This window comes from Cynara cardunculus, assembly GCF_001531365.2.
Source record: "Cynara cardunculus var. scolymus isolate 2C chromosome LG 1, CcrdV1, whole genome shotgun sequence".
Taxonomy (NCBI): domain Eukaryota; kingdom Viridiplantae; phylum Streptophyta; class Magnoliopsida; order Asterales; family Asteraceae; genus Cynara; species Cynara cardunculus.
The window spans coordinates 12,811,373-12,832,390 of record NC_037528.1 but is presented as its reverse complement, the minus strand read 5'-3'; the positions used below and the strand labels follow the sequence as shown (position 1 = coordinate 12,832,390).

The window sequence follows — 21,018 nt, the reverse complement described above, 5'->3', positions numbered from 1 at the left end:
TTTTACAACTCGAAATGCCAAAGAAGTCTGATCCATTCAACAAGTCGTCAAAAGAAAATGAAGACATCAAGTTCCAACCCCACCACTTGAAGGTCCTTCCACAAGGAAACGCTAGAAGAGCATGAGAAGAAGCAGTGCTTGATAGTTTCCTCGATGTTGCCGCAACATCAACAAAGGATGGAATTAAGATCAATGTTTTTGTCATGAATACTCTTCTGCACCAGAATCCTTTCCCACCTAAGCCGCCAACAAAAATTCCCTCCGTGAAAAGTAGAACTTACAATCACATAGGAATTGGGACAAAGTTCTCAGGAACCGGCAAAAGTTTATTATCAATCAAGCATCTTAGATCTGAGACTGAAAAGCCTTCATTTTTCCCTAACCACCAAATCCATCGATCTCTAACATTGGGTCAAATTGGTATTGCTAGGGGATAAGTTCAACTCCTCCAAATCAACAATTGTCCTGCCCCTAGGCTCCTTTGCCCACTCCCACGAACCACACCAACGTTTTTCCATGTTCACCACTCGGCTGCACACCAAAGCTTCCTTATTCGATTCCAACCTTTAAAGCCTCAAGAATTTCTTGCAAATCCTAAAATTGCCCGACCATTTATCCCTCCAAAAGAGAGTGTCCGCCCATCACCAATCCCTTTCTCAAAAGAATCTACAAACGAAATCCCAATTTTTAAATCAATATCTATAATCCATATTCAATGAGAAAGTGCATATGTTTTTTTATTACCTACAGCAAACTATTTAGTTAAATATATAGCAAGTAAATATTAGGACCTATAAATAAAATATATATCTAATCATCTATGCTACCTTAAAACTTAAGGTACTACCTTTTTAAGAATCATTTTTTAAAATATCTTAATTACAACATAAGAAGCATAAAGTACTACCATCAATGCCTTTAGAAATCAGACTCCCAATATGACCTTTCATCTCCTGGTTTACTCCCCCAAAGCGACTGAAGCTTCAATTCTCTTCCCAAGATGAGGATTGAAACTTCTCTTCCTGTTAATGCTTTTAGAAATCAGACTCCCTGTATCGATGCCTTCAACCTCCAACTGTATGTATCGATCCAAGGTAAGCTTCTGTTCATTCTCCGTGGCTTCGACCCTGATGGTTTCTATATGAAAATCTTGATTTATGAGTCTTGACCCTGATGAGCTTCTGTATCCCATATGGTTGCTTAGAGATAAAATCGAGCTTGTATCGACGCCTTCAACCTTCTCGGTGGTTCATTATCGATTCAAGGTAAGTTTCCATTGTCTTCATCTGCTTTGGGATTTTGTATGAACTTCTGCTTTGGTATCCAAATATGTTTTCCCATTTTTTTGAGAAATTAATCACTGCTTTTGTTCATATCAATTCTCAGTGGTTTCTATTTAAACCCTAACAGAAATGAGCTTCGACCCTATTTGTTTCTATTTGAAAATCTTGATATATGGTACAATGTGGTTACTCATCGTACTCATTGGTATTGTTTTGGTATCATTAAGGCATGGTAGATTGGTAAAAGATGCCTCATTTGAATCCTTTTTCAAGTCTATTTTTACAATCATGGAATCTTTGGTATCATAATACTTGTGGCTCGAGAACATGGCAACTCTTGTTATGTATTGCAGGTAACAGTTGCAGTTTACCAGCTCTTTTTCCCATGGCTACCCAATCGATAACCTAGCAATTGATAATCTCAAGTAGGTAACACTAACTTTTACTCTTTTGTATGAATATTCTTTTTCATTTTCTTGTATTCGTTATATGATGTTGATCAATGTGGGTTCTTCTCTTGGTAGTTTATTCCTTTCCAATTAAAGAATGATCTCATTTTGACATAAAGTTCATAAAGTCTTGAGTCGGCATTTGGTAGAGTGTTGAAGTCTAAGGATGGATGGCATCACCTGACATGATGGTCTACTGACACTCAATTGTACTTTTAGCTTTGTTTAACATCTTCTTTTATAAGATTATGTTTTTAGTGTGTATATGACAAGCATCAAAGCATAAGGAAATATGTTTTTTTCAACTCATTTTCACACTATGCACAAGATGAAGCCGTCTATTTTACATTTTCGTTTACATTCATTCAAAGTTTTCATATCGACATATTGTACGGATACATAACTAGTCATGGTATAAAATGAAAATTTTATCTGAATAGATGTCGAGTGAACCACACCAATGGAGCATCTACTTACCCTTCCAATCATAAATTTGCAATATCTTTTTGGAGATATTGAATCTCTCTTTCTTAAATGTTCATATTCTTTATTATTTATTAGGTATTAATGGTTATCGATTGCTCATAAATAAAAGTCTTTTTTTCTGTTTGAGAAAAGATATAATAAACAATACAAATATCATGTGGTCGTCTCAGGGATTAATTGGTACGCGTAAGCTGATGTAAAAATTTATAGTAACAAGAAGTAAATACGAAAACAACTATTATTCTATGCAATCTACTATGAAAAATTAAAGTTAGATAAAAAATAGCTTACAGTTACAAAGTATTTTTTTGTCTAAATTCAAATTTTTAGAATACTATATGCCACTTGTATTATACAACTCATCCCCTTTCCATACCCCCACTGACCGGTCCCGCCCCACCCCCTCAAACAGCAACAATGCCCACCACCGCCCCCACAATTTTCTTTCCCATCATCGCCCTTCCCCTGTCAACTCGAAGACAAAGGAAATAGACTTTTTAAAGATTGGAAAATTGAGCTAGAATATGTGCACATTTAATTAAAAGTATAGTGTAAAAATACAGTCGACTTAAATTAGAAGATTTTCAAAGTTTTTCTTGACGAACTCTCGCTCTTTGGCCGTTATCGATGAACCCGTCTCTTCATGTCATTATTGATGAAACACCGTTATTTTCTCTAATTCAAATTTTTATAGACTGAACCATTAAACTATATTTTTATTATATTGAACTATCAAATATTTTGTAATTTGAACTGAAAATTAGAATCCCCCTTTCTATCCTTTTTAGTCTCATAAACTATTTAAAACAAAACATCGATAATCTCTTCGGATCAAATTTTTTAAAGTAGGAAACAAATTAAATGAAGCATTTACATTATATGTATGATTGTTGCTGATAATTAAGACAATGGTATTAGACTTTATGGTACACCAAGTATTATTCTTTTACAATAAATGATGCTTTTATTTTTTTTCAAATTCTTTTTTGTTTTTTAAATAAACTCCTTAAGATTTAGAAATTTCCAAATAATTCATTTTTGCATTAAATTCTACTAAATTTAAGTATCTAATTGACCCCAAAAATATTTTATCACCATATAATATCAAAATATTACAACCAAGTCCATAAATATGACGATGGTCATTGCACAAAACGATGTGAATCGATTAATCTTAAAACGATCATTTCTCTCGTAAGTATCTCGGAATTACCGCATTTGAACATTCGTGACCATATGATAATACACATTTTCACATGCATGTAATAAAAGACTCCACGACAATTTAATTCCATCTATCTTGCTCTTGCCCTTGCCCACATCTTCATGTGCATTTGTCATGCAAAATAATATAAAATAAAAACTATCAATAAATGTGATTGTAATGTTTTTTTGTTAACAAAAATATTTTTTCAGTTATATATTTTAACAGTTATAATTAATCTTTTTTATTAACCTGGATATTCAACCTGTTATATGAATCGACTAATTCAAGAACAACCACCTCTTTTGCGGGTTGTTGGAGTTATTGCATTTGAATCTTCATGGTCACAAGAGAATTTTTATACTTCCTTGGATTTGAAGCTGTGACCTTCAGACACTTTTGATCTTTGGAGTCTAAACTCAAACCAATCAGACACCATTCTTGTGGTTTATAATTAATCTGAGCAGTCATCTATTATTTATATATTGAATTCACATATAGTTTCAAGAAAATGGAAAGAGAAAACATAGATTATACCGATCAATATTGTGGTAATTAAGGGGCCGTTTACCAATACTTACCTGGGTAAGTGCTTACCGGCAAAATTCAAAACTATCAATTAATTACCGGGTAAGTTATTAGTTCACCAAAACGGTATCGTATGCAACAAGTAACCCGGTAAGTGCTAACCGTAGTAAGAGTCGTCATTGTCACTTACTGGGTAAGACTCTCAGTCCTTACCTTAGCTCTTATTGGGTAAGATTATTGGTTCTTGCAATGTTGATTCGGTAAGGTAATATGACTTGGTAAGCTCTTACCCGAATAAGCGTTTGGTAAACGGCTCCTAAGTTAGCAGTTTCATATATTTCTAAATTAAATACTAAAGTTGATGATTTATATTTGAGTTCATTGATCCGTTGATTTTGGTTGGAATCAAGAAAATAGAAAAGAAAACATAGATTTATTGTGGTATTAATAATTAACACATGATCATATATGCCACAGTACACCATTTACATCCAGCTGCATGCCCCGCTAACATTAACAAGAAATTGTCAACAACAAAAAAAGATTCAAGGAAAATAAACAAGAATCAAGACAGATGAAATGAATCAAATCGGAGGTTATATCTATCTCCCCAACAACACTCAGTTGCGAAAATGATCTGGGTTTTGATCAAACGCGAAATGAGTTAAATCTGTTTTCCTTTGATTAATCACATCATCACCACCGGCTTCATCAAGCAACCAGTTTTCAAACATTGTGAATGGCAGTTGGGCACCAATTAACTCCGGCTTGCTTTCTTTTGGCGACATGTTTGATAGGGAAAGATCTGAACCATTTGGAGACCCAAAAGACTGATCAAAACCAAGCAAAGATTCAAACCCTTCGGATGAATCAATCCCAGTAGTCTTGCAAGTGCTAGAATCTGAACTTGATTTTGAACTGATGGGTGCGTTTTTCATGAACCCTTTGAGCAGATTTGCTATGTTGCCGGTGCTAGAAGCATAAGTGGTTGTTTGGGTAGAGGTATTATAAGAAGAAGTAGGTTGAGGAGCAGGAAAGTTATCAAGAAAGATGGATGGTTTGTCTAAAGATAAAGCATCACTCAGTGCTTGTTTGGCCATGTGAACATCAGTTTGAAGCCTCTTCTCCCACTGACCCCTGGAGATATGGTGGGAGGAAGATGATGATGATGATGTTGAAGAAGATGGAATCCGATCATGGTCATGATCATAGAGCTTTCTAAGCTTGTTTTTCAAATGGGTATTCCAGTGGTTTTTAATGTCGTTATCTGTTCTCTCAGGGAGATATGAAGCTATCGCTGACCATCTGTGATAAATAAATTAAAAAAACAAAGAACATCTTTCAATATACAATTTGGGTGAAAATCAATGCATTAGATAGCAAAAAGATAGATGAACTTACTTGTTACCCAAAAGAGCTTGTAGCTGGATGATCATGGTTTCCTCATCATGGGTGAAATCTCCCCTTCTGATACCAGGCCTAAGGTAATTTGTCCACCTTAGCCTACAGCTCTTACTGCATCTACGCAGTCCTGTGAATACACAAAGAAAGTGAGAAATTTCAAGAAAACAGAAACCCAATTTTCACCGTTCTTCACATCTCCAATCATCATGAACACATATATACATAAAGAGAGAAAATTATAAGCATATATATATATATATATATATATATACCGGTGTTGGTTGGGACTTGGCGCCAATTGCCAGGGCCATGGCGTTGAACATAAGAGACGAGCATTATATCTTCCTCAGGAGTCCATGGCCCTTTCTTCACTACCATTTTGTCACAGCATGGTGGTCTCCCCATTCTCAATACCTAAATCTTTTTCTTAACAGTGAGAGATTCGTGTGTTTTGTTGGGAAGAGAGAAATCTGCAAAGAGAATTAAGATATAGTATATGTATATATGATATAATTAGAAAGAGATATATATGTATGATGAGTCGTGTCTGATTTAAAGAATGGGTGGGAGTGACAGCAAAGCTTCAAAGGGTGCATTTAGTGTATGCTCATGCATGCTGTCACGGCACAGTACACAGTAGCTTAAAGGCAAAGTCAGCCAGCCCACCTTTGCCCCCTTTCAAGTCCACTGTTTTCCTATTTATGTTCATTCTTTCCACCATGGTTAATTGAAGTCGATCTCAAATTGATTAATTATATATGCATTTGAAGCTTCGTAATTAATTATCATATCAAAGACTCCAACGTTTGTACAAAGTGCATGAGATCACCTCTTACTTTAGACTATTACATTTGTTCACATGCACCATTAATTACCATTAATATATTAAAGTCATGACATGAGCCATTACATTTTATAACATCTTACTTGAGGGAAATGTGGTAGCCAAAAAGAACACACTATTTGGATTTGAATGCCATTAATAAGTAAAAAAGAAATTTGATTAACCTGGATATTCAACCCGTTATGTAAGCCGATTAATCCCAGGAAGATCACCTGCTTTGCAGATAACCCGGAGTCACAGCATTTGAACCTTCCTGGCCACAAGGGGATTTTTATTCCTCTTTTGATTTGAACCTAAGACCTCCAGGTACTTTTGACCTTTGCAGTCAAACTCAAACCAATCAAACAGCATCCTTATGGCTATGATCTTCAATTTATTTATGTAACCCAAAATGAAATTTATTTTTAACAAGAATATTTTAGCGTATTTAACTTTAGTTCTGTTAATTTTAAAGATTGTTTTTTTCGATTAAGAAATTTTGGGAATGAAATTAATTAATATGGACAAAAAAATGGTTTATATATACTTCAACCATTATTTAATAATTAACCTATTACAAAACAGTTCTTAATTACTATATAAATATATCATTAAAGAACAAATCGTTATCGGACTTTAAGTTAATTACTATATAAATATATCATTTTTCAATTCAGGTTCGGATTTTAGACCATTCAAATTTTGAACACCCCTGCCCTCAAATACAAAAATATTTATTTTTAAATAAGACCCGATGTTTTTTAGTGTTAGTATACTTGATGGTCCATTCTATTAATTAGTGTTAGTATACTTGATGGTCCATTCTATCAAAGACCAATCTCAGTCGTCCTTCTCCTATTCAGACTTCAAATTTCTTCTTTCGTTCCAAATTCAGTCTGTGCTCTAACTTTTGTATGTTGCCAATGAAGATGTCATTGATATTTTTTAAAAATGAAAATATGTCGAGTTTATTGTTGAATATGTAAAGGTTAGTGTTACGAGAGACGATTTGGAAGATATAATCGGCGGCCATGTATGGTTAGGTTCCATTTGTGTATGGAAGAACGGGGAATCCTTTTGAACCACCTGTTATAATATAAAAGCCTTATATCTTCTTTTGAAATATATATTAGTTTTTTAATCGAACTTTGTCATGAATATCATATATTTAGTTTTACTTTTACTTTTACAAAAGAGGACCACCTTTGACAAAATTTCTAACTTTGTCCCTGTTATATATGGGTTTCGTGCCTACTTTGTGTGTATACATATATATATAATATATTTTTAAAAAAAATTAAAAGAAAAAATAGAGAAATAGGTAAAAAAAGAAAAACCAAAAATGCCTCTCACTTAACTAATTTTTTATAATGTAGTTAAGATTAAGGATCATTTTCAAAGCAAAATGCATAAAACCATAACTATATTCAAACTTTTAAAAGTTTAGGGACTACTTTGAGCTCCTTTTGCAAACCTGCAAACCACAGGGACCAAAAATGGAGTTTACATTAAATAAAGAAAAAACATAACTGTCAAGAATGGGATTCGAACCCATGCCCTTTCGGACCAGTACCTGAAACTGGCGCCTTAGACCAACTCGGCCATCTTGACCTATTTGCTAGATTTTTGGTACAAATCCTTATGTACAAATTCAAATTAAAATGATCGGATTTGCGTTTCTTCGTTCTTCCCAAGGTAACTTCTTCTTGATTAGAATGATCAAAATCAGATACATATATTTTAAATCCAGTGAAAAAGATCACGAAATAATGTTTGATGGCATGTTTTGTGATGCCATACTCACCATCACTATCTTGTGACATAGATCTTGCGGTGTTCAAGGATATTACAGACTTCTGGAGATTTTAAGGGAGCCAAACACATTCAACAGAGAGTAAAAGGATTCTTCTGATCACCCCTTTATTCATGAGGGTACTAAGCCTGTTGAATAGGGCTACACACACCTACATTCATGCCCGTCTTGGAATCACCCTTGTGGTGTTCGACGAAATTACTGAGTGACATTAGTGAGACCACGAATTATATATTCATGTTTTGCTTGAAATGAGGATTTATGTATTCGAAATCAAACAAACATTTGCTCCACTGAACATGTTGATAACACTGTTTTGGCACTGTTATGATCTATCCATGTAGATGCCAAGGTCTTGAAGGCGTAAACTCAAAATGGTTGTTCCTTAGATGAATATCAAGATCCAACAAAGAACTCATTTTTGTTTAAACCCAAAAGATTCAGGTGATTAGACACAAACTGAACTAGGAGTCTCAATGTTGATTTATCTTGCCCTTGTTTCATATGCATCTCTGATTACCAAACCATATTGATTAGGTGTCCGTTCAGTTTTGGAGCCGTTGGTCTGACTCTCTCACCGGTCGTTGGATGCAACGCCTGTGGAAGCAATCCTATTGGGTACGGAAATCTTCGTCTTCTTTATGTGTTATTGTCCATCTTTTGCTTGGTGATCTGCAGCATATTACATGTGTGTAAACCACTGAATTGCATTGCTTATTGCCCATTTCTACCAAGTGTGGCTGCTAAATTATGAGTTATCCAATTATTCTTGATTCTTCTCCAACCTATTTTATCAGTTATCCAATTATTCTTCTCTGAAAGACCACGCGGAGTGATATAGTCGAACCTAAACCTCAGGCTCAATATTAGTTGTCAATGATGATTCTTTGTCCACTGTCTTTCGTTGATGTTTTCTATGATTATTAATGGTTTCCTTGTTTGTATCTCTAGATGGTATCATGTATGACAACTTAAATGAGTCTTGATTGATAATAGTAAAGTCAGGTCTTTTCTGCTGTATGCAGCTAGCTTCTCCATTATAATAAATTTGATATTTGAGACTGAGAATTGGCACCCATCTTAGAACATCCAACCATACATAAATAGTTCAGTATCATGATAATTTTATAATCTTTTGTTCTGGCATGTACAGGTAAATACATGATAAATACACGAAAATAAAGAAAAATTCAAATCCTGTACATTAAGACCGAACAAAAGACGACCGAAATTAAGCAGAATGACTAAGTATAACACTTATTTGTAGAGTATGTAGTGGACATCTCGCTAGGACAAGTAGGAGAATCCCATGGCATATTAAGATTCCAGTCATCAGTAACGGTTGATGGTACGCTGAAAGGGAATCCACTGGTTCGCACGTTTGCCCACTTGTGATTATCATTGATTGGATCACTGTTCTTCCTCAAACCTTCATCATGGTCACCAGTGTCTATACTTCCTTGCCTATCCTGTGGTGACTTCATTGAGAAGTTGTTGAACTGTTGTTGTGGGCCTCCAAATACCATATTTTCAGAAGTCTTGCTTGCATCCCCAAGTAGATCAGGGTCAAGATTGAACAACATGGGAGTAACATCAGATGTGTTCTTTGTGGTTGGTCCCGATATATCCACAGTTGAAAACATGAAACCAGTAGGAAAACCCGTGTGTGGAACTGAAAAAGGGGAGAGTTTGCAAGCAGTTGGATTCATGGGTGTGTATGAGGGGATGTCAAGAGCTGAAAAACTGTCGGGGGAAGCCAACCGTGAGTCGTTGTTGCATAGCTGGTCAGTCATGCAAGAGATGTTCTCTAAGCTGAACTGATTAGACTCCGTGAAAAGCTCAGATTCTTTGTGTTCGGATAATGAAGATACCCATGAGTGTGAAAGTGCTCTTTGTGCCATAGAACTTGTCTTTTTGAAGATTCTGCATATAGCCCAGGCATCCTGCACATAAGAACAAGGAATTTAGTCTATGCAATTACATGAAGAACTCTGAGAAAATTTTAAATTATTACATTTGGCGGAAGGCTTTTATCTAAGATCTTTTTAGGTGGTGATGGTTGAGATTGAGATTGAGAGAGTGAAGGCAACCGAAACTCGTGCATCATCCAGTCTGTTTTAATCCCTTTAGCAGCTCTTCCCCTGTAGAAAACCAAAGACTTCTTTAAACCAATGCAGCTAGTGCCATCAGATGAGTATATCGGCCTATCAGTGCCAGTGGCTTTCCAAAAACCAGCTCCTGTAACACGGTTTGGTCGTGCACTATTCCTGTATTTACGGTCCCTTGGACAGTAAAAGTACCACTCTTTTTCTCCTGTGGGAGCCAAATCTGTTGAACGGAGCAGAATAGGAATTAAAGCACACAAAAACAACAGAAATCTTGACTTAGATTCCTGTAGGAAAAGTACTAGAAGCTAGATATTGATTTGCTTACTTGGAAGATCCCATGGATCATATTTGTATATATCCACTTGTTTGATAAGCTCGATAGGAAGAACCCGGTGCTGAATTTTCTTCTTTAGGTAGAATCCAACAAGCTCCTCATCTGTGGGATGAAACCTAAAACCAGGTAACATGACTTCGTCCATCTTCTCAACGTCTTCCTTAGGAACGAAACCTTTTGTAAAGCTAGCTCTGAACTAGAACAAGATTACTTCAGGAGGAAAACCCAGATTAGATCCTCTTTGATGACATATAGGCATAGATTGGTCATTTTGGGGCCGCTACGCTTCCTGAAAAGGGGTTTGTCCCCGAGCTTCAAACAGCCTTTCTGGTTGTCACGAGAACTTGAATGAAGGAAGCTTTGTATGAAGCACTCTATCAGGAAAAGCAATCAGATATGATCATTTTCTGTTTGTTTAATTGCCATTTATAATCTCAATAGACCGATATATTGGCCTTTATATTGTACGTTTCTTCAAATCAACACACACAATGACAAGAATACTTTCAATAACATTATGATCAAGGATTATATATATATATATATATATATATATATATATAATACACACACACACACAATAACACAACGTAATCATCAATGAATCCAAAAATGGGACTTTCCTCAATCTTATGCTTATCATAGTTTCTATTATATCATTCTTTTTTGTCAAATAAGAACACTTGATCTGTCAACGTCTAAGATGAAAATTTAGTCTCAAACAAATCTGCGGCAGTAAAAATGGTGACAATTTTCATATTGACAATGTCTGATATTAGTTGAAATGTTAACAAGTTTCAAGTTAAAGAGACATATATTCCATATGGTAACGATTACAAGTTGTCTATGGATTCTTTGCAAGAATTCCTTTTTGTTTTCTTTATTATTATTGAAGAACGTTTGACATATTAAAAAGGATTTGAAATGGTCCGATGTATCTGTATTAGATTTTTGAAGTGGGTATTAGAAAATGTCGATCATTTTTGTCATATATATAGGCCTAATCAAATGAGAACTGATTAGTTTGTGGTAACTGTGAGAACCAATGTGAGCCAATCATTTAAATAATTAATGTTATATCCTAAAATAACATAAAGGGTAAATTGGTAATGTTTACCCTAACCCTCTTGTTCTTCCTTCTTTCATCAACTAACCCTATTTTTCTATTGCTACTTCTTCTTCATCAAGTCGGCCGACGATTCAATCTTTCATCAACTAACCCTATTTTTCTATTGTTGCTTCTTCTTCTCCATCAAGCCGGTCGATGATCTTCTTCATCAAGCCGGCCGACGATAACGCCGCCCTCTCACTCCCGCTGGAGATTGAACAAGGTATTGCTTTCATAACTTGTCATGTTGGATCCGATTCCATCAACACTAGAAGATAGAGGACCATTCATCACAGGGGCAGATAGTTSACGAGGCGCTATATTGATTCTGGCAGACCCAACAGATTCCCACTSGACAGAAACAGGTGCTTGAGCCGACTACAACTCCTTCATGAAAGCAATCTCCGGCATCAAAGATGATTACGCCGATCCAAGTCACTAGCTTCAATATTAGGTACCGGAGGAGAGACAATATTTTAGGAACAAACAGGTGTGTTATGTCTCCCCCTGTCAAGGGTATGTCTCCTATTGTCAAGGTGTATCACAATGTAACATAGTGTATCACAGTGTATCATAATATTCAGTTTCATTATTTTTCAAGGGTATGTCTCCTATACACTATCAAGGGTATTGTCAAGGGTATGTCTCCTATTGTCAAGGGTATGTCTCCTATACACTATCACAATGTAATTTTAACTTAAAATACCATAATTACTAATTTCTTTATTTATCCGTTGATTTGTAGCTCACATTGGTTCTCACAGTTACCACAAACTAATCAGTTCTCCCTTGAATGAACCCCTATATATATATATATATATATATATATATATATATATATATATGCATGAAATGGGTTTTATATGTTTGGGTACATTCACATTTTTATGTTGATAAAAGACCACTTTATGTTCAATATCAAAAGCCCTCCTGCAATCTTTATTTGTTGAACTAAGTACAAGCAGAGTCAAAACTCCATATGATATGTTGTTAACATTTGACTAATTCCCGAAAGTTAACAGTCAGACAAACCTTCAATTGATCCTAAGTGGTTTTGAATTGGCCACTTTGTTCTTGGTTCACGCATCAGATACAATCCGGCAGATTCTTATATAATTTAATATGTTGTATCTTGGGAAATTGACACTCTAGATCTAGAGGGGGGGAATATGTTATAAGGATATTATGCTCAGCACAAGTCTCGATTGTTTATGAGATTTTCTTTTCCTTGTACTTTTTCGTCTCTCCAAATCTGGGGTTTATTTTGTCTTTTGTTTGGTTTTTGGATGCAGAGTTCACAATTGGCTTTGTTCAAACACTGTAAATGACATCTAATACTCTAAACCAACTATTAGATGAAATGTCCAAATCTTTTTTTACAGAGAGAGCCAACATCAAAAGATTTATGGTAAACTATGATTTTTGTTAATGGGGTTTGGTATCTAGAAATTGCTTTTTTCATCATTGTGGCGTGTTATTCGTTGTTTTTTTCATCCCTTCGACTAGCCCTATCAAAAATGTCAGTTAAATCAGGGTACGGAGTTGGGCCTTTATTTCAAAAAAAACAAATTCTAAGGATCAAAATGGAATCTAATTGGAAACTATAAGTACGAAATAATAATAAATAACAAACGATAAGGATGAAAGTTTTAGTTTACTCCTTTAAATATAAAACAAATTGGTCTTCTTTTAAATGTTAAAATTTAATTGTCTTAAGTATTATAAAAATCATAAAATCTTAATCAAGAATGTCCCATCATACCCATTAACAAATTATATACAATATTATAAATTGTGAACAAATGGATGGGGATTTGGAGACAATGTTGAAAATTCTTTGATCTCGTGATCCTTATCGTCCATCCCATCACAAATTTTTTAAACATATTTTAATTATTTTTTTCTTTAAGTTTGTTAAACAACTCAATTATGTCAAAAATGTAAACTCGCTATGCAAGCCGATTAATTCCAAGACGACCATTTGCTTTGTGGGTAGTTCGGAGTCGTCGTATTTGAACATCCGTGGTCACAAGAGGATTTTTATTCCTCCTTGAATTTAAACCTGAGACCTCCAAGCACTTTTGACCTTTCAAACTCAAGCTCAAATCAAACACTACATTTATAGTTTAAAAAACCAATTATATTGTTTTAGAAAATATTTTTTGAAAAAAGAACAAAATTAAACTTATATTGTTTTATGAAGATATTTTATATAAACAAACGGAAAACAAAATCGAACAACTAACAAGAAGAAAGAGGCGAATATTTTGCACATGTGAGTAACTGTGTCTTAAACATTACAAACAGTATCATTTACTGTGATATATGTTATAAATATAATTGAAGATTAGAAATAATGTAGAAAGCATATTCATGTTCACACGTTAAGAAAGCAACAAGTTTGTCTTTATTAGTTTGTAGGGTTTGATCGATCTCTCTCTAAACAATTGAATTGTTCCTAATTAAGCGCCTAACAGATCCAAATTAATCCTTTTCATCATGGGTTAAGTACGCAATTAATTGATTGTTGATGGCTTAATTTATAATTGCAGTAATCATATAATTCTTATTTTAGGTCGGTTTGTATTTCAGTTATATGATATTTGATTGTTTTATGTTGTCTAGATATACATTGTTGTTTGATATAAGAAAATATTTCAACGATTCTAAAGATTCTTTTTAGGTTTTTTCTGGAGGTTTTTAAGCTATTTATTCATTTTTTTTCAACGAATTGAAGGGCTTAAATGTCAAGCAGTCAAGAAGATAAAATACAACAAACTTGATTGTTCGAAGCGATAAGGGCTCCCCTGTAACGTATATGTTCTATTCATTCACAGTACATCGCCAGTAGCAGAGCCACATAGTAGCGAGGGGGTTATGTGCGCCAACTAAAATCACTCATAAAAATGTTATATATTGCCAAATTTGTATTAAATTTAATTCCTTTCTACTAGGTTCCCCGATTTACTTGTTAGGATCCCTTTGACCCACTCATTGCTTGCCTTTGACTAACTGATTTTGATGGTTGTATTTCAATTTAAACTCGTATGCTTCTTGAGCTAGACTCGATATGTCATTTTCGTTACTCTTTACTGTTTAAACTGAACTTTAAACTTTGATTTAGACTGTTTAAGTGTTTGCTTTTGGTTGCCAAGGATCGGACAAAAGAAGGCATTAAGAAAATGGGGTTAGCTGTGATACGTTAGGTTGGATTTGTGACTCGCTCTCCTTACTTAGAGGTCAAGTTATCACTTGTTTATCGAAGAGGGGTCCCTTCCACAACCACAACTTGTAACACCCTTGTCCCATGTGGCTTAGGACAGAAGATGCCATAATTAAGTTTAAAAAAATTCCAAGTCAAATCCTAGTTAAAATAGAGTAGCTAATAACCAAAACATAATTACATAATCACAAACGAAGATAACAATGTGTGTCAAAATATGATCCCAAAATACACATATATATTATCTACATTAGTCATCAAAAGCTTAACAAAAGTTTATCATGATGGGTTATCTTTAGTCATGTCATCTCTTAGCTCTCATCTCAAAGTCTCTGCTAAATCATGAACCTGTCGAGGACAAAAAAAAACCTCGATTAAGCTTAATGTTCAGTGAACAAATTATAATAACTAAACATTGAATATGAGACAATAAGTTCAAAAGAAATATACAACATTAAGTGATAAACAAGATTATGAGGTTTCCAAAATAAAGTCAATCCAACAAATGCCTCGAAGGCATGTCAAGGGTCCAAAGACCAAACTACATCACGAGGACGCGTTGTTCCCAAAAGATGATCAGTCTGTTTGAGCATGTGTGCGGAAAGAGGTACGAGCACAACACAGCAATCATTTCTGTGGTTGCAACTTAATCTCTGATAACGATTTCTAGAATCGATCTGTATGCCCTCTATTTGACTGGTACCTAGTCAAGTTCACTTTTAAGGACTATATAAGTGGAAATGGATTATTATTTTATATAAAGATGACTTTGTGTGATTTGTATCAACATTAAAAGCATTCAATCGTAGTATTTCCATCATCTTTCTATTCGGGTACGGATGTTATACCTCACTTGACACGAGGATAGCTATTTGCATAAGGCTTTCAAATCCAAATAAATTATGATAAATTTGAATTTGTTATTTACCCATTCCCCCTTTTTTCTATTGATTCGGAAAAGAGGTATTGTCTTTTGGCTTCATGATTTAAAACAGTGTTGTTAAATAAATCTATATATATATATATATATATATATATATATATATCAAAGAGAAAAATAATTTGAATCATCTATTTCATATCTTAACCCTCCCTTATACTAAAATACCGGCTCTACCATTGCAAACCACTCCATTTGTTTACTTATAACACCAAAAAAATAAATAATACGCATTCAAATATAATATACAAATATATGTATGTGTATCTTTTGTATGGAAATGTCGAATTTGGACCAAAATGGAAATAAGATTGAATTTGAGGGGTAAATATGAAAATACATGAAACTTGGAATATCTAGGGCTTGATTGATCTTTTAGCAACCGCAAGGATCTGTTTTGCCAAGTGGCAAAATACTTGAATTTGAAAAAGAAGGGGAAAACGTCTCTTTTGCGCGACTGCAGTTGGAGCACAAATCCTCCTCATATACCTGTATTAATGCATGTAATATTATTCTAATTCATTCGTCCTTAACTTTCGAACAAAATCCCTCTGAAAATACAAGAAAAGATTGAGAAAATTGAGAGAGAAATCGACTGTGCAACGAGTTAGGGTTTGTAAGAGTAAGAGAGACGATTTCGAGGTAAATTTCCATATCAATTCCTAAATTGAATGTTCCTTGTATAGTGTTTTATGTTTCATAGTAATATTAGATCGAATCAGTGGTTGGAAGATCACCAAATTTGGTCAAATCGACGTAGCAGACGGCTGCTCGTCTAATCAAGAAGGAAAAGTCAAAATTCAAGTTTAATAGTTTGAATTAGACGTTAATCATTATAAAAAAACAATAGAATTAGTATCACCCACGAATATTGCAAAAAGAATGAAGAAATTTGGTCAAAAGTTGAGTTGATCGACCCTGAATCGTCGACAATGGCTGCTGGCGCTGGGTGCCGAATGGGTCAAAACCCGGGTGTGGAAATCGAGCAGACCAGATCCATGATTCTGGCCTTTGGGTTTGATTATCTTGGGCTGCCTTCTATGTGGCTGGGTTTGGACTGGAGCTTGGTCAGCACCAGCACCAAGTCCGATATTATTTTTATTTTTATATAATTACTTGATTTGTCTTATTTTAGTCTTTTTTTTTTTTTTTAAGGCAATATTAAAAAGATGATTTGAATATACAAGAAAATACTAAGGAGAAAACAAGCCCAACACCTGATAAAAAAGAAAGTTAAAACACAAGAAAAAAACCTGAAATAAGCCTAAAATAGACATACCAACCGAATAACAATGAAACCAACCAAAGCTTTGCACCAAAAAGCATAAACCTACATATGGTAAATGAAATCTTGTCTGTTGCACCAATCCATCTAAAAGATGTTTAGATCATTGGCCTAAACCGAAATCTAGTTGCAAGATAAAAGTTGAACTTCAAAGCAACGATCAATAGGTTGAACATACCCGATGGAGAAGATCAGGTTGTTACGCTGCATCCAAATCAAGTAGAAAGTTACCTAAACAATCACCTTACAAAAATATTGCCTCGACTTCGGGATAGAGTATGAGTCCGTACAAGAAAGCAAATCTCCATTGATAACTTCGTTGATGGACTCCAAACCTACCAACGAGAGATATCCTTCCACGATTGAGAACAATCGGACATTTGACGAAGCAATAAGTAATGGTCTCTGCCCCATTCCCGCAACAAGGACAAAGAAACAAAAGTATATCTAATATTTTATCATGAAACACCGACCTTATTAGAATCTTTCCCTATACAAGACTCCATATGAAGATACACACCTTCTTTAGGATTATAGCACACCATTTTGTTGGGACCACATGCTCCGAAAATAAAGTTGGCTTTTAAATGAAGTTCTAACTATAATTTTAACGTTTTAGTTCCCATTAAAATTACCAAAAAGTTTTTGGACTTCATTAAATAGAACATTGTGGCTATTGATTATTATTTTGTGGCATAAACATCACATTTTAACTTGTAAACTTGTATTCACATTTTGACCACAAGAGTTGGTATATTTTTGGTCACATGAAATGTACATTATAATTCAAATTTGAATTTTGATATTCTATTGGAGCCTTTTAATTTCTGGCCACGATGCCTAATGATAGCACAAAACAAATCACAGTGATAGCATCATTAAGGATCGTAAAAAACTTTACACTGCAACGAATATATCGGTCAAGTAGATCCGTCAATGATTGAGGCATAACAATAGTAATTTTACCGTTTACAAGTTATCAACTAAGGTGAGTTTCATGTATATTTCCAAAACCAAAATACATGTTACGTAAAATTTATATTTTTATACAAATTGTATAAAGTAACGTGTTCGTATTCATGAAATTGATGGTATGTTTTATGGAAGCATGACCATGCCTTTAAATGGCACGCCCAAAGTCTTGTAGCAATTTTGCTTGTATTACACACGCATTGTAGTTCAAAATGTCTTAAAAGGTACTCGTAATTATGTAAATAGTGTTTAGATCAAAGCATTTGTATGAATTCCCAGGAACAGATGACAGTTTATAGCGGATATTCACCCAGAAAAGATTTCATTCAGTATAATGGTCAAACATGGCACCAATTAGGAGTCTTACGTCTGTTCAATAGAACCATTGAAATCTTTGTCTGAATGTCAACTTCAGGAGCTTGTTGAAATACGATCAGTAAAGAGAATTGGCATCATCTCGAAGTCCGAGTGTTGGTGTAATAGTCGTTTCCCGGTACGACCAATAACGTAAGAAGAAATAAATGTACAAAACGAAACGAAACCAAAACAAAACAAGCACTCAAATGAAGAAGTATCAAACACATGTACTGAAACTAAAACTGCGTCGTTTCAACAATATCCCATTTTCCACCACCCAAATTTGCCACCAAAAGAAAAGCACAGAAACAGTAATAATCAATCCTGTTCTTCTTCTGCTTCTTCTTCTTCAAGCCAAGTATCGATACAACTTCCTATCTTCTCTGTCTCTTTCCAAGAATTCCCTCTCGATAAGCGACTCGATTCTTTTCTTAATTACTACAGGGTTCGGCAGGAATCTCGACTGCAGTTGCTTTGTAACCTCTGCCACAATATTGTTGTGATCCAGCACCCGTCGAGCCTTCATGATCCTAACGATTGCTGCCTCTATCTGCGGCTTTCTGTCCTCCTCGACCCTCTGCCGAGTCTCTTGCTTTTCGGGTTCTGATTCCTTCTGTGCCACCACTGTACCAATCTTCACCTTGTAAAACTTGCTAGAAAACTTATCGTTGAAGAAGAAGTCATCTTCTTCACTGATATCTTTGCTCATTGGTTCTTTCCTCAGAACATTCTTTCCCTTTGCACAAGCCAACGACTGCAAGCATCGTTTCAGTTCCATGGTGGGTATCTCAACAGCCTGTTCGATTTCTTTGTAACTTAGCCGATCTGCATTGTTGAAAAGCATCAGAACACACATTTGGTATGTCGAAACGTTCAGCTCGTGCTTTTGGCCTCTGCCGAATGTTGCTTTGAGATCTGCAGAACCCATGTTTGTTTGCCATGTTAGCCTGCGTCCGTTGTGGGTCCCGAGGTAATACGCCCGGAACTTGTCGCACACGCTGAGGATTTCCGGAGGAAGGTTGCAAGCGGTGCTGGATTGAGTCGGCCAAGACCCGGTTGTGAGAACATGTACAGAGAGTGTGGGTCCATCGGCTAATACGGGTCCCATGGCTTCATAAAACCCTTGCATTGTATCCTGAGAGGTTTTCATGTCGGTGAACATACCTTCCAACTTTGAGGTAAATTGATACCCACATTCCGTTTTTAGTTTCAGTATCAAACTTCTCTCCGCATCATCAGATACACTCTTGCTCGAAAGAAGCCTTTTTGCCAAGTGTTGTTTGTAATACTTCTCGAATACATCCTTCTCCTGGAGATAACGGAAAAGCATCATCACCTTGTCGAGAACAATCTCCACATCCTCTTCACTCACCCCTTTCAGTCCTTTCCTGAGCTTGTCATCCACAAACAACGAGATAAATTCCGGAGAACGAGGGTTCAAATTAATGAAGTACTCAAACGACGAATTCAAAGCATTTTGAAATGTCTTGTCGTTGTTAAACGCAAGATTGATGATCTTGTCGTGTTTATCTTTTTCATCCAATAGGCGCTGTACAAAGTCCACAGGATCTTTTAACCTTTCTGGATCAGTGACCAGTTGTTTGCCCATTTCCCGAATATGAGAAGTCATCACATCCCTAATTAAAAATAGTCCATTGGGCACTCTACGGAACAAGTTGTACATCCTGCCCAAATCCTCGTATTTGTCATCCACAATCATATTAACCAACCCCGAGTTCTCCATGTGAACTAATCTGGACATCTGGCTTTCGATCATTTCCTTTTCCACTACATTTGTTATCTTCACTTCGCTTTTCGCATCTAAGTAGTGGGAAACTCTTTCAATCTCTTCATTCAAACGTTTCTCAGCTTTCTTAAGATAATCTCCACAATCACAACATTCGATGAACTGCTGAGATTCTCCTTGGTAAAAGTTGGCTGAGACCTCAAGAAAAGGCTTCTCAAAGTCTTCTTGGTAGACAGAGGGACCCAGATCCATTAGCATTTTCACTATGTTTCTCATCAAACCCCTGTTAATAACCTCACCACCCCTTTCTCTTTGCACAATTTCCAGGAGTGTATCTTTCAGCCTAATCTGGATATTACTAGAGTGGATAATGTTATCCCTCCATAAGTTAAGCCCAAGCTCATGAACAGGAGTCTTGTGTGTACTTGGGATAAAAGTTCTATCCATGTACATTAATATGTCCCTTATCATTTGCAATGCTTTGTTGTGCTCCATCCATTTCCTGTTCAACTCTTCTAAAAACAAAGGCCCCTGAGACGCTTCAACTGACGTTGCTATTTCTTTTAAATGCAAAGTCATGGTCGATACAAGTCCAGAGTACAACTTTTCTCCAAATTTGTGCAGGACCATATTGTATGCATTCCTGGACATACAAAACACAGTTGGACGTCAAGGAACATAATTTAGTTTCAAGTAGAGCTGCTTTTGCTATATACTTAATCATCTTCAGTAACCGACAACCACAAAGATTGATATCATCATCACAATAGCCAAAGTAAATAAGTATGATAAATAGAGATCCCCGCCTAGGACACACAAGGAACCATATATGTATATATATATATATGTATGTATATATATATATATGTATGTATGTATATATATATGTATGTATGTATATATATATGTATGTATATATATATATATGTATGTATGTATATATATATATGTATG

General features: G+C 35.2%; 3 protein-coding genes, 1 long non-coding RNA gene and 1 other non-coding gene across 7 annotated transcripts in view; 1 reads left to right on the top strand and 4 right to left on the bottom strand.

Annotated features, from left to right (window-relative positions):
* Positions 1-1,001: 1,001 nt before the first annotated feature.
* On the top strand, positions 1,002-2,088 carry LOC112501862. 2 transcript variants are annotated; one of them, XR_003067578.1, is made up of 4 exons: positions 1,002-1,094; positions 1,205-1,265; positions 1,637-1,708; positions 1,808-2,088. It is a non-coding gene; the product is annotated as an uncharacterized LOC112501862 (long non-coding RNA). The 2 variants fall into 2 exon arrangements; XR_003067576.1 differs by having other exon boundaries at positions 1,637-2,088.
* A 2,370-nt stretch (positions 2,089-4,458) lies between these two features.
* LOC112515778 (transcription factor MYB30-like) lies at positions 4,459-5,843 on the bottom strand. Its single transcript, XM_025122708.1, has 3 exons — positions 5,627-5,843; positions 5,352-5,481; positions 4,459-5,255 (listed from the first exon to the last, which is right to left on the bottom strand). The coding sequence occupies exons 1-3, from the start codon at positions 5,757-5,759 to the stop codon at positions 4,571-4,573; spliced, it is 948 nt and encodes a 315-aa protein (XP_024978476.1). The 5' UTR covers positions 5,760-5,843; the 3' UTR covers positions 4,459-4,570.
* A 1,864-nt stretch (positions 5,844-7,707) lies between these two features.
* TRNAL-CAG lies at positions 7,708-7,788 on the bottom strand. The gene has a single exon. It is a non-coding gene; the product is annotated as a tRNA-Leu (tRNA).
* Positions 7,789-9,128: 1,340 nt separating this feature from the next.
* Positions 9,129-10,817, bottom strand: LOC112526903 (protein FEZ-like). The gene is made up of 3 exons (XM_025137344.1): positions 10,424-10,817; positions 10,005-10,318; positions 9,129-9,933 (listed from the first exon to the last, which is right to left on the bottom strand). The coding sequence occupies exons 1-3, from the start codon at positions 10,575-10,577 to the stop codon at positions 9,235-9,237; spliced, it is 1,167 nt and encodes a 388-aa protein (XP_024993112.1). The 5' UTR covers positions 10,578-10,817; the 3' UTR covers positions 9,129-9,234.
* A 7,614-nt stretch (positions 10,818-18,431) lies between these two features.
* Positions 18,432-21,018, bottom strand: part of LOC112514904 (cullin-3A-like) — a 6,737-nt gene continuing 4,150 nt past the window's right edge. For both annotated transcript variants that reach the window (XM_025121541.1, XM_025121549.1), the window contains exon 2: positions 18,432-20,707. In XM_025121541.1, coding sequence (XP_024977309.1) covers positions 18,667-20,707 — 2,041 coding nt within the window. In that variant the 3' untranslated portion in view covers positions 18,432-18,666. The remainder of the gene's footprint in view (positions 20,708-21,018) is intronic.

Coding starts and splice junctions, on each gene's coding strand:
- LOC112515778 (XM_025122708.1), bottom strand. CDS start 5,759: ATGGGGAGACCACCATGCTGTGACAAAATGGTAGTGAAGAAAGGGCCA. Junction 5,482..5,626: donor CCAAGTCCCAACCAACACCG/GTATATATATAT, acceptor GTGTATTCACAG/GACTGCGTAGATGCAGTAAG. Junction 5,256..5,351: donor CAAGCTCTTTTGGGTAACAA/GTAAGTTCATCT, acceptor TATTTATCACAG/ATGGTCAGCGATAGCTTCAT.
- LOC112526903 (XM_025137344.1), bottom strand. CDS start 10,577: ATGGACGAAGTCATGTTACCTGGTTTTAGGTTTCATCCCACAGATGAG. Junction 10,319..10,423: donor TGATCCATGGGATCTTCCAA/GTAAGCAAATCA, acceptor TCCGTTCAACAG/ATTTGGCTCCCACAGGAGAA. Junction 9,934..10,004: donor ATAAAAGCCTTCCGCCAAAT/GTAATAATTTAA, acceptor TCTTATGTGCAG/GATGCCTGGGCTATATGCAG.